General features: G+C 40.9%; 1 protein-coding gene across 1 annotated transcript; it reads right to left on the bottom strand.

Moving 5' to 3' along the window:
• Window positions 1–1,282: 1,282 nt before the first annotated feature.
• Window positions 1,283–9,630, bottom strand: ISCA1 (iron-sulfur cluster assembly 1). The gene is made up of 4 exons (XM_080362068.1): window positions 9,469–9,630; window positions 7,980–8,033; window positions 6,154–6,259; window positions 1,283–3,813 (listed from the first exon to the last, which is right to left on the bottom strand). Exons 1-4 carry the CDS (start codon window positions 9,556–9,558, stop codon window positions 3,665–3,667), a joined length of 399 nt encoding a protein of 132 aa, XP_080218194.1. The 5' UTR covers window positions 9,559–9,630; the 3' UTR covers window positions 1,283–3,664.
• Between the last annotated feature and the right edge of the window lie 2,595 nt (window positions 9,631–12,225).

The raw sequence follows: 12,225 nt of genomic DNA on the forward strand, positions 1-12,225 counted from the left end.
ATCCCCCCGCCATTTCCTTGGGTCCTGTCATTGGTTGCCAGAGAGAAGAGGTCAGCGTCTGCCCGTCCTCCTCCTCCCCTTGTGAGGAAGCTGTAGCCACCATGAGGTCTCCCCTCAGTCTCCTCTTCTCCAGGCTGAAATGGAATTCTTCTGGCAGAAGAGACTGCAAAATTTTAGTTTCATAAATAATTAATCTAACAAATGGCCAGGCAGCCAGAGTAAGCACAATAGTGGATGGTTGGAGGATTATTCGCACAGTGAAAGTGCTGATTTAAATAAACGGGAAGAATAATTACTAACATTAAAAACCCCAAGCAAACAGTAGAAGTGACTTATGGCAGATAGAATTTAATTCAAAAAAAAAAGAGTTTCCTCAATATTACATTTCACAGTCCCATTACCTGTGTCTCATTTTTTATTTTGGAGTTCAAATTTATTTTGTCCAATCGTCTGTTGCCAGGATGACTTGCATATTGAACTGTTCAGTGTTTTCCTGAACATGTTGTTCTTGAGCCGTTCAAAGAGAACTTTAAAATGGGGTGGTCAGGAATACTGACTTGCTGGTGCAAACAGGTGGTATTTTTACAAGTTCTGTAAAATCTCCAGCAGAAAGGTAACTGCGGTGCTTCAGCCTCCTGACTGAAGGATTTGGTTCACTCTCTCCAGCAGCATGAACATGCAACTGTATCAACAATCTCTAGCATTTTTGCAAAATTTATAACAGGAAAAGGAAACAACTTCAGTGGCGGAAAGACTATACCTAAGGGAAAACTCAAAACGTGTCATAAACAGAGTACACTATAGTTCATTATTGCCATTACACAGCACTGAAGTGGAATGGCCAGGAATGCCCATTGACTCTAACCCTCAAATTGCCCAGCCAATTGAAAACATTTTGTGTCAGGAGTTATGTTGCTCAAAATCATAATTCTGCATTAAAACATACCACAACTACTTTTTGGCAGGTAGAAGCCTTCAAAGTATCTTGCCTGTTAACATTTTTACCCCAAGAATGGTGTGTCATTAAGTTTAATTAAGTCTATGCATTAACAGCCAGCCCTTCTGGTATGCAAAAATACCTTCCTATACATAGTTAATTTGTATGTGTGTGATATGTTTCCATGCTACTCCAATGCTGTTACTATTTGGAAAGGTTTAATATTTCTGAGAAATATGAAATCAGGTAACCGTAATATTGTACGTCTTTTGTAATTCCAGCATACAAATGTATTCTCGCCCTCCAGTGATTATTTATTAATGTAAACAGAACCAGTCAAGATAGTAATATTTCATGCTTACCAACAGGCAATATTTATTATTGTAACTGATAACTCTACATAGAGTACTGCACGAAATTATAATGGACCAACCAACAAAACCAAATTTTGTGCAACTGTAAATAGCACTTTAACAGAATTTCAACACGTTGTGCGTTAGGTGTCTTAGTAAAGTGACAATTCAGAGGATTATTTCATGGGAGCATGAAAGTGCAAACTTTCATTCAATGCATGTACACAAAACAAAGGATTGCTATAGGTGGCACATGTCTAAACAAACCTCAAACCAGTCCCATCCCCCTCACCACCCCAAAACAAGTTAAATGAGTAAGTACTAGCACTCCTAGCAACTGCCAGCCAAACCACATTCCAAGTCTTACCCACTTGGGAGACACACAGAAATGCCATCCGAGAAAATGCCCTTGGGTTGGAGCTTTAGACATATTGATTCAGCTGTATGACATTAACTGTGGGGTTTTTTTTGTTTAGCAAAACTGAAAGAATTACAGCACTATAAATGCACTTAGCCAGTATATTCCCAGTAATGCAGGCATTGCTATATAAATTAACTATGCACAACAATTGACTGTTGAAGGAAGTAGTGGTTTTACATTAAAAAAGGTGATATAGTATACAACAAAAATTCAAGTGTTTAACATTAAACCTTAGGTGTGGAAATTCTGACCTTCTATTCCTGTGCACTACATAAAACAGACCTAGAATTTTTTTTTTTTATTATTTTTTTTTCTTCCCTATACATGTATTTCTAAATGGCTTGGGTGAAGGTCTAGGCAGAAGGATAAAAATGTAGCTGCCATCCTACGTCTCCAGCACATTACTATTCCAAAGTTCTTTACAGCATGTGGGTACTTGACCTCCAGGTTTTCAATATGCGGCCTTAATACTCTCAGATCACCCCCATCTCAACACCTTCTTGTCTTTGATGGCAAGATCTCTGTTGTCTGCTACTTTTTATTTGCACCCTTTTCACCAGCTGTTCCCATCACTTGCCCAGGCAGACACTTTATCTCCTGTTCCACACAACGGAGCAGCTCAGCTGCCCAAGGTCATCTTTGGACAATCAGGAGAGCAGGAGACAAAAGGCTGGAACAGCCCTTCTCTTCTACCAGCATTGCGGGAGGCCTGGGCAGACATATACACTTCCACTTCTGCCTGAGCACCAGTGGAGGAAGTGCTGAAGACCTTATTAGCTTGAAAAACACAGGTTTACAACATTTTGGAGAAAGTTGAGATTCAAAAGAAAAAACAGCCTCCTATAAACATAGTATTTTAATTACTGTCTAGAGTAATTTAAAACAACTATGAAATACTTTCAAATTTCAAATTATCAATGCCTTTTTCTCCTGGTACCAAGCTAATACAGGAGATAAACATAAACTACCATACCTATAGAGAGGTCAAGCTGTAACAAAATTAGTAGTAGACATAACTGCAAAAAAAAGTGTAACGAAAAGTGTAAGATTTCTCTCAAAAAATAAGTGTCCATAGCTTGTGGTGCACAGACGGCACATTCTGTGAACATGGAGAACCATAATCTAGAGGCAGTTCTACCAACTTCACAATTTAAGTCGAGAACAATAAATGGCACAAATGTGAGAAAATAAGTCAGTGTGTATCCTACTTTAGTACTCAAGTGCCCCAATGTATTTTGTATTCTTGAAAATTACTAATTACAGCAGAAAATGTGCCTTCTGCAAGGAATGGAACAGAATTAAAACTGGGTTAGTCCATTTTGAAGTATTTCTACAAGCAGTGCTATGGTAGCCTACCACTATATTAATACATGAACTTCTTTTTGGACTCCTGGGATTTATGGGAAAATAAGCCACTAGAAAACCCACACTTAAAAAGATGAAAGCACTAGAAAACTGCAAAAACAAAGCATCTACATAATCATGGTGAACTCTGAAGCTGAGGACTGTGTGCCTATGTAAAAAAAAATACATAGAAATAGTTGTGGGTTTTTTTTTTCCACCCCTCAAATCAACAACACATAAGCAATATATTATTTCAAATGGGTTTTGGATAGGGAAGTGTGAACAGAGTGGACAAAGAAGATGACAAAGGAAAAGAACAGTGACATTTTATTTCCTTGGCATGTGAAATTACAGAGATGTTACTACAGCACTTACTGTTCTTACCTTTTGGATCCCAACTCATCACAAATCACAGCATAACTATGTCAGTGGTAGAATTTAACACACAATATACATTTTCAGAATGATTTATTTCTCTTAATGGTATCCCCACTTAATGATATCCCCACTTTATTGCAGCCTACGAACCTGCAGAAAATGCATTTGCTTCTGAAAGCACAACAACAAGTGTTCTGGGGTGTTCAAAGTCCAATAAGTAGTCCTCAGATTTCAGATGTTAAAGCTTTCTCCACAGCCACATGTTCCTTTGATGTTTGGATTATTGAAGACAAATTCACTAGACAGTTTGTCTTCTACATAGTCCATTTCAGTGCCTAAAAGCGTCAGCTGTGCCTTCTTCTCAATAAACACTCTAACCCCTTGAAGACAACAAAGAAAGAGATAATTATATACATCAAAATCATCATTCACTTTAAAATTATCTTTTGATTAGTAATGAAAAAAACTGAACCTAAATATGAAGACTACCAGTATAACTTGGTTTCCCTGGCGTAACATAGGGCACTTTCATTGCTGGTTTTGCCCATAAAACTCCAGCAACAGGGTAGCACTGTTACTAGTGTGTGCACATGAATGTATGTTTTGTTTGTTGGGCTTCTTTGGAGGGGGGTGGAGGACGGGGCCTGAATTTAAAACCATGATATCCAGGGAAACAAACTGTAGAATTTGGAAACAAATTTCAGCTTCTGTACTTAAAGCCCACGCACTACAGTCAGTAATCCATTTCCTACCATTTTTGAAGTCTGTGCATCCCATAATATGCCCCAAAACCTTGAAAAAACAAACATTCTTCTCTCAAAACAATTATTTTTTTTGCTCTGCCAAAATGACTAGGTCTATATTAATTATAAGTAATATTGAATCCTACAATAAGGCAGATGTATGACCTTTCAAAGATGTCACAGCCTTTAAGCATTAAGAGTAGTTCATCTCAGGAACCAGGAAGAGCTCCCTTTTCTGAAGTATACAAAGTATCTACCTCTCTCAAAAGTTACTGAACTTTAAAACTTCAAATCTGACATAAAGCTGTGTGCAGACAGCTTTAGCTGCCCACAGACTAGGAAATTTAAAAAAAAAAAAAAAAAAGGTAAAATTGTATCAGTAAACAGCAACAAGAATCCACTTACTTACATGAGAGATTGCTGGAAAGCTGTTTCACCATAGTAGACATTGCAACAAAACATATTACCAACACAAGTCTGTGGGCAACTGAGCTGACTCTACATCCTGATGGGCTAAACCTAAAGAAAGAGTTCATGGACCTGATCCCTGAAGTAATCAATTACTACCCAAAAGCCAGAAAATTTATGCTGGGATCCAAAGCCAACAGATGACTGAGTATAGAGCTATATAAAAGTCAGACCCTTCACTAGTTATCTGTCTAGAAGTAAGCAAAAGAAAACAGAACACACACAGACACACTTGAAACAGTCTGGCTTTGGAACTCGAGATCTCTGACCTGACTGAGGGAAACTGCTTTCTTCATCCTTAAGATCCAAACCAGGAAATTTCTTCTGAAAAATGTTTTCAGCCCTGTAAAGCTAGAGCAGCTCCGAGTCAACAACTCCAGAAGCAGCTGAATTTGAAATCAAGAGGCACCTGCAGAATTAGGCGGCAGTCCTGATCTCACATACTCTGGTTCAATTTAAAGTTCCAACTAATCCTCTGTTTTAGAGAATAAAATTTATGAGTTTGTCACAGGTATTTGGAATATAGCTGGAAGACAGGCTCTGCCTAGCAGCATAGCTTCTGTAAGAAAATAATTGCAATATCCAACTTATATTCAAATCTCTTACTTTGCCATCAAATTAATATTCCTGAACATACTATAATTGAGTTCAGCAATGCCTAAAAAAAAAAGCTAAAACCACCCCCACAAAAGGAACTCTAGGACCTTTTAGAAAAAGAACAGAAATCAAAACACTGTTATGCTTCTGTAAGAAAAAAAAATCCCTATTTAACAAAAAGACCACCGTCAGAAATTTTTATAAAAACTGGAAAAATGTATAGAACTGTGCTGGTTTTGACTGGAATAGAATTCATTTTCTTCACAATAGCTTGCACGGAGCTATGTTTTGGATTTGTGCTGAAAAGAGAGATGTCTTCATTATCACTGAGCAGTGCTTACACAGAGCTGAGGCCTTTTCTGCTCCTCACACCACCTCATCAGTGAGTGGGCTGGGGGGCCGCAAGAAGTTGGGAGGGGACACAGCTGGGACAGCTGACCCCAACTGACCAAAGGGATATTCCATACCCTGTGATCTCATGCTCAGCCTATAAAGCTGGGGAAAGAAGGAGGAAGGGGGGGACGTCCAGAGTGATGGTGTTTGTTTTCCCAAGGAACTGTTACACGTGACAGAGGCCGGCTGTCCTGGAGATGGCTGAACACCTGCCTATCCATTGGAAGCAGCGAATGAATTCCTTGTTTTGCTTTGCTTGCATTGGTTTTGCTTTACTTATTAAACTGGACTGTTTTGGTGGAGTAGTATCTGATGTAGAGACTGCAAGGCTGTGGATTTCAACTAACTAGTTACTTCAAAACAAAAACTAAGATGACAACAATTCCCATAACAGACGACTAGGTCCTCTTGCTGTAACTCATTATTCCAAGTAAGTTCTAACACGTACCTTGGCAAACCTGTAACAGATTATTTTTCCCCCCCACCACAGAAGTTTGCTCTGCTGCATCAGAAACTCACCATCTTGAACTACTTCTTCATCAGAGTCTCCTTTTGATTTTGTATATTCTAATGTGTAAGAAAGTCCATTGCATCCTCTTGTGCGAACACCTACTTTCACGCCTACCTAAAAAAACAAAACAAACAAACAAAAACAGCACCACATACATTACTTTTTAAAAACCTACTCAGGAACACCAGGACAAAAACCATGCAGAACAACAAAAAGTTGAAATTTCTTATTTTCCACTGCCTCAAAGCAGAAGTGAATTAGCTTAACAGATTAAGAGGTAACATTTTTTTTTCCTTTTACAAAATTGACTGTCAAAGTAAAAGCAAACATTTGTTACTGTGGATCAAGCCCTGAAGTGTGCCAAAGTTTTGAAGTAATAAACTGTTTGGACTCCTGTTGGTGCCTAGTCTCATAAAGACAGGCAAATTTCAAAGACACATACTTTTGGGACTTCCAAGTTTACTCAGACGCTAATTCAGGTGCTATGTTAAGATTTTTGACAGTAATTTAATTATGAAGCTGTGAGACAAGTGCAGTTACTAGTTCTTCACAGAATTCTTGTAATGACACCAGCAGAAAATCCACTTCAAACCAAAGTTTCAAAAAACGTAACTTGATTTCTTCATTACCTTTATTGCCAGGCTCACTTAAAAAGCAATCTTCTCCTTAAATCAAGTATGTTTTTTTATTACTGTTTCGACAGACCTTAAAAGTCAACCTAGTCATTATGATAGTAACATTCACAGTGTCCAACAATTCTGAGGAAAAGAGTATCTGTGTAACTGTAGACTAAGAAGAGGTTTTAAAACAACAGATAACTATTTGTGCACAACATTTCAAACTATCTGTACCATTTTCCTCACCAATGCTTCATAATTGAAGAGGAAAATTATATTGTCTATATCTGTAAGCAAGGTCAAGATAAAAACGTAACAAAATATATCACTTGACATCAAGTGGGATCTCAGACAAACAGCATTTGATCTTTTCAGACTAAGCAGCTTTCTTTACAGGAACTGCTACAAATAATGGGCTGGAAAATGCAAACACCATTTATAGCAAGGGGATGACTGACCAGCTAAGCTGCAGGCTTACAGCATCCTTAGGATGGTTTAAAACATTAGAACAAAGAGTCTAGTTAGTTGCAGGTATACAGGAAGCAAAAGAAACAATGGGCCTTTTGTGAAAGTTAAAAGAAGAGATATTATTCTTGAAATACTTACTGTACAGGAGAAAAACTAATGTTTGTTTTTTAATGGCTAGAAAGCAAGACTCCATGTGTTTTTCTTTCTTTCTTTTCAGAAGAAAAGATGACAAGCTCAATCATTTATTTTGAGAAATACTGATCACTTAATGAAATACACTGTCTGGCAGCCTTCCTAAGAATTAGATGTACAATTGGTATGAATCTGCCTTTATTATTATATATTTCAAAATGACAATTCCTACAAGAACTTAATTAAAAACATGTTCCTATCAATAACTGAAGATCCGTTTCCCTACCATAAGTCACTGCTATGTCATACTAAAAGGCTTCAACGAAATACAGCTCAAAAATATTCTGGAGCTTATATTTTTTCAATTTTATCCATTTCAAAAGTAACTGTACAGTGAAATGTCATTACAGTCTGGTATTTCCTGCATTTCATTTTAAAAAGAAACAAAGCTTGATATATAAAGAAACTTATGCATTCCCCTCAAGAAATCATGCCAACACCACTAATAAACACCTCAGTGTTTATTTCAAACTTCCAAGTTAGCTAGAAAAGCTTTGCGACCAGGAGCTGTGCTAATACCTTAGCACAGTCTACAGGCTGGCCCTGTTTATACTTACATGCTCAGGTTTATCTTTAAGAAGCTCTTTTATCTTCTGAACAGCTGATGGGGTCTGAAAAACAAAAACATACAAATCAATTTGAGTGTTTTTTTTGTTTGCAGTGGGTGCTTGCACATACTAAAGTGTGCAACATACTTAGTTGGACTATACAAAATTTCTATTCCAGCTATGCGCACTCAAGTTTTCTTAGTTTACATTTGCCTCTTATCTGCTAAGTCCACCTTCAACATCAGCCACCTGTCAGTGTTGACTAGCCCATGTTCTACTTGAACCCGATGGCTGATCTGAAGAAATGCACTCTGCTGTAAAACAGATGACTGCTGAATCTAATCCATACAGAACACAATACCTCTTCACTCCCATCCTCACCCACACTACCAGAAAACAGATAGCTCAAGAACTGCAGTCCTTAATATTAGGATTTTTTTTTCTCCAATTCTGCAGTTCTGCTCTTCTGAAAATCTTTTCGCATACACAATACAAATAGAAATCAATTAGGGGGAACTGTGACTTTACAACAGATAAATTCACTGTTCATACAGCTCTAGCTGCAGAAATGCAAGAACACCACATAAACACAAGAATTTCTATTATATGCTTACAAGTTTTTAAGATTCTGAGAAAAGCACTAGTAATGTGAAGTTCTTACCAAAAGCAGACTTAAACACACAAAGCAAGGTACAAGCACACTTACCGTAGAAAATCATTTTCTAACTACGGCTATTAACCTGCACTTGTTACAGAATCGCTACCGAACAGACTGAACTAGATGCGCCCAATTTGCCGCTGCTCTGAGCGAACTGACTGTACTTCCCGCTGTATTATCCCCAATACCGCCGCTAGTAGCAAACGCGCTTCCTCAGTGAACAAAAAATACAAAGTCTCCTTGGCAACAATCTACCCGACAGCTTCTCTAGATAAGGCTTTTTTTTTTTTCCTCTTTATTTTTTTAAGAAATACGCTTCTTGAGTGTCTGTGCAACAAGGCCCGAAGGGACCGCGCTGCTGCTCGCTCCTCCCGCTGCCCGCAGAGGCTGCTGCGCACGGGGCCGCGGGCCCTTGTCTCCCGCAGATCAGCCCGGCGCCGCAGCGCCCCCGGAAGCTCCCGAAGGGGTCGCCGCCCCGCGGCCCGTTCCCGGGGAGCCAGCCCCGCCGCTGCGCGCAGCTGGCACCCGCCCAGGGCTAACGGCGCCGGCCATCGGCCGCGACACTGCCCGGGCCGAGTCCCGCCTCCGGCACGGCCCGCCGCTGCGGCGCCAGCTCGGGCAGGCAGCACCGCCGGCTGCGCAAACAGGCCGGGCGGCCCTTCCCCGTCCCGCCTCGATGTCACCGGCGGCCCCGCCGCGGCTGCGCAGCACCTGCCGCGGGGCGGGCGGCAGAGGCCCGGCAGCCCGGCCCGGCCGTGGCGCAGTTCTTCCCCCCAGCCAGGAGACACGGGGCACCCGGCGGGCTGAGCGCTCCCCGCCCGCGGCGGCAGCGACACTGACCAGGGTGAGGGCGGCGCGCGTAGCCTGGATCTTCCGCTTGCTGACGGCGCGCACCGTGGCCCTCACCACGGACGAGGCCGACGAGGCCATCGCCCCCCTCCGCCCCGTCCTCTGCCCTCTGCCATGGGCACCGACGGCGTCACGCCGTGACGTCTCAGCGCACGGCACGCTTCCGGCGCCCGCCCCTATTGGGTAGCGGTCCGCGATGGGCGGGCAGCAGCCGCCCCGCCCCGCCCCGTCCCGCCGGGCGGCGCTGCCGGGCCAGCCCCAGCCCCAGCCCCAGCCCCGGCCCCGGCCCCAGTCCCGGCCCCGGCCCCGCAGGCAGGAGCGCTGCTCGCGGAGATAAGCGGCACGCTGGGCCAGGGCGGCCGCAGCGGGAGGCCCGTGAGCTCACAGTCCCCACTCGCGGGACATACGGGTGAAAACAGGGACGTTTACTGCGATTACCCAGACAAGCGTTCCTGTTCAATAGGAGGCACCGGCACCGCAGGCACCGTGCGCGGACTCGTCCCCCGGCGAAGCCCGCAGAGCCCAGGGACCGTGGCCGGCATGTCTGTCCCGGGTGACGCTTCCTCCCCTGCTCCCGGGAGGGCCCTTCCCAAACCGCTCCCAGCGGCCCGGGGAGGCACATGTGTGTACCTGAATGGAGTTATAGCCGTGCCAGAAGGAAAACAAGGACCTGTTCTTCATTTCCTTAAAGACGCTAGATAATACTTTAAACCGGCATTTATCTGTATTTACAAAGTCTGAGCACAAGCAACATGTCCACATTTCATTATTCTGGGCTTCGCCATTTTGAAGAGCTTAGTAAACGTGCAGATTATTTTCTTTTTTGCATATATAATCATGCCACTACTCTAACGAGACCGGGGACTTACACCTCAAATACAGAGACGGCAAGTGTTTTTAAAAAGTTCTGCTTCCTTCAGCTACACGAAATGTGCCTTTCACACACCGTTCCTGCAGCTTGGGCACACCTCCTCGCCTAAAACACACCCACTTAGAGGTGAGGAGGCTTAAAGGTACTATCAGCCTGAAGCTAAGTCAGTGGTACGTGTGCTGGGAGGAGCGAAGCTTGTGCATGAAAGAAGCAAATACCTTCTTCGTCATTCACAGTCTACCACACAGGCGTGAAGCACATTACCTTCTACTTGGACGCTTTGCTCTTCAGTCCCCTCTCTGCTGAATCAATCTCAGCATGAAAGACTGAACATGGGCACTAAAAAGTCTTTTTTCTAAAGTGCTTTTCATCTTCAGTACATTATCAAAAGAAGCTAAAAACCAAAGTCAGCATTAGAATCTAAATAGTTCAAGTGAATAATAAGAAACATTATTGATAACTTTATTAGTATAGGAAAAAATATTTTCTTTGCTAGCAAGCTCCCATTCTAAGTAGGTATTTCAAGCCTTCGAAAGTTACTAGTGAAGATCATCTTTGATGCGGTTTGTAAAATTAAATACACTTTGTGCATTAAATACACTTAAATACAATTCTTTAATGGATGAGAAAACCTGGTTTCAAATATAGCTATGAAACAAATCTCACCATAAAATTAAATTAGGGGAGATGGGTGCCTGTTAATCTAGTAGTTAGGTAGCTGAGATTAAATTGCCTGTTGAAGACTGACAGTTAACTTTGTTGCATACCTGAGAGTTTTGTCCTCCTTTATTCAGCACTGGTAACTAACTACTCATAGCATAAGACATTTCCAGCTTTGAAACAGGCACATAAAAAAATCTGAAATTCCTGGGAAATATGACAATAGCACTTTAAAAAAAACCATAATAAAGCAGCACAAATAAACTGGGACTGAGTATACAGGTGGTTCAGAAGAGGTCTTTTAAAGTATTAATTTATTAAGAGGAATTTAGTTGTAAATTATTATTTTGATTTATTACTATTAGTTTTGATACTGTTCTTTTTCTATAAACTTATTAATGCAGTGTATCCTTTCAGAGGTTTTTGCATGTAGAAAATGGCTTCCCTTGAAAACATACTCCCATAAGGCAAACAGGATCTTAGGTATCAAGAATTGTTATGAAGAACTTACTGTTCTTCAATTTCAGTTTTCAATCCACTTTACAACAAATTAATCCAGCAGATATCTATGCCTCCTCAATGTTGTTTATTCTGTATCACATATCATTCTGTAAATTATAACTCTTGAACTTACTCTTTAAACAAACAAAGGGTTTATTACTTACTGGTTTAATGTTGTAATATATAACCCAACTTTGGGGGTTTTATTTTAGGGCTATGAGATTAGTAACTATATAGAATTTGGAGTTGCATAAGGAAGCATGCATGCAGAAGGCATGTCAGCCTTTCTTTTTTTGGAGGATATGAATGAAAAACTACAAGAATGAACTTATTTTTCACAGAAAAACTGACAATTTCATATGATGAAATATGCTATAGAAGACAAAGTTGGAATTATTTTGTTTGTTGCTGGCTAAGCTTTTGCTTGAAATATGTTGAGGAAATAATACACTTTTTCTTTCTTGCAAAAGTTGCACATCTATAAGTTTAGAGGTAGCTGGCTACAGATGGATGGAAACAAATGCAGGAGTTAGGATCTGTAAGACCACTTTGGCAATTCTAGCTTTGAACTTTAATAGAAATAGATGAGTAAGGGAAAAAAAATGACATTTCTAAAACCAGATAATTCTAATAAGGTCAGAAATACTGAAATCTACAATGTAAGAAGAAATACGGAAACTTAAGTCTGATTTTTTTTTTCTTTTTAATTTATTTCA

This window comes from Nesoenas mayeri (assembly GCF_963082525.1).
Source record: "Nesoenas mayeri genome assembly, chromosome: Z".
Classification (NCBI taxonomy): Eukaryota; Metazoa; Chordata; class Aves; order Columbiformes; family Columbidae; genus Nesoenas; species Nesoenas mayeri.

Excerpts from the sequence above, each read along its gene's own strand:
- ISCA1 (XM_080362068.1), bottom strand. The coding sequence starts at position 9,558 with ATGGCCTCGTCGGCCTCGTCCGTGGTGAGGGCCACGGTGCGCGCCGTC. Across the intron at positions 6,260-7,979 it reads TTAAAGATAAACCTGAGCAT|GTAGGCGTGAAAGTAGGTGT; the intron begins GTAAGTATAAAC and ends TTGTTTTTTTAG. Across the intron at positions 3,814-6,153 it reads TGAAGAAGTAGTTCAAGATG|GGGTTAGAGTGTTTATTGAG; the intron begins GTGAGTTTCTGA and ends GTTGTCTTCAAG.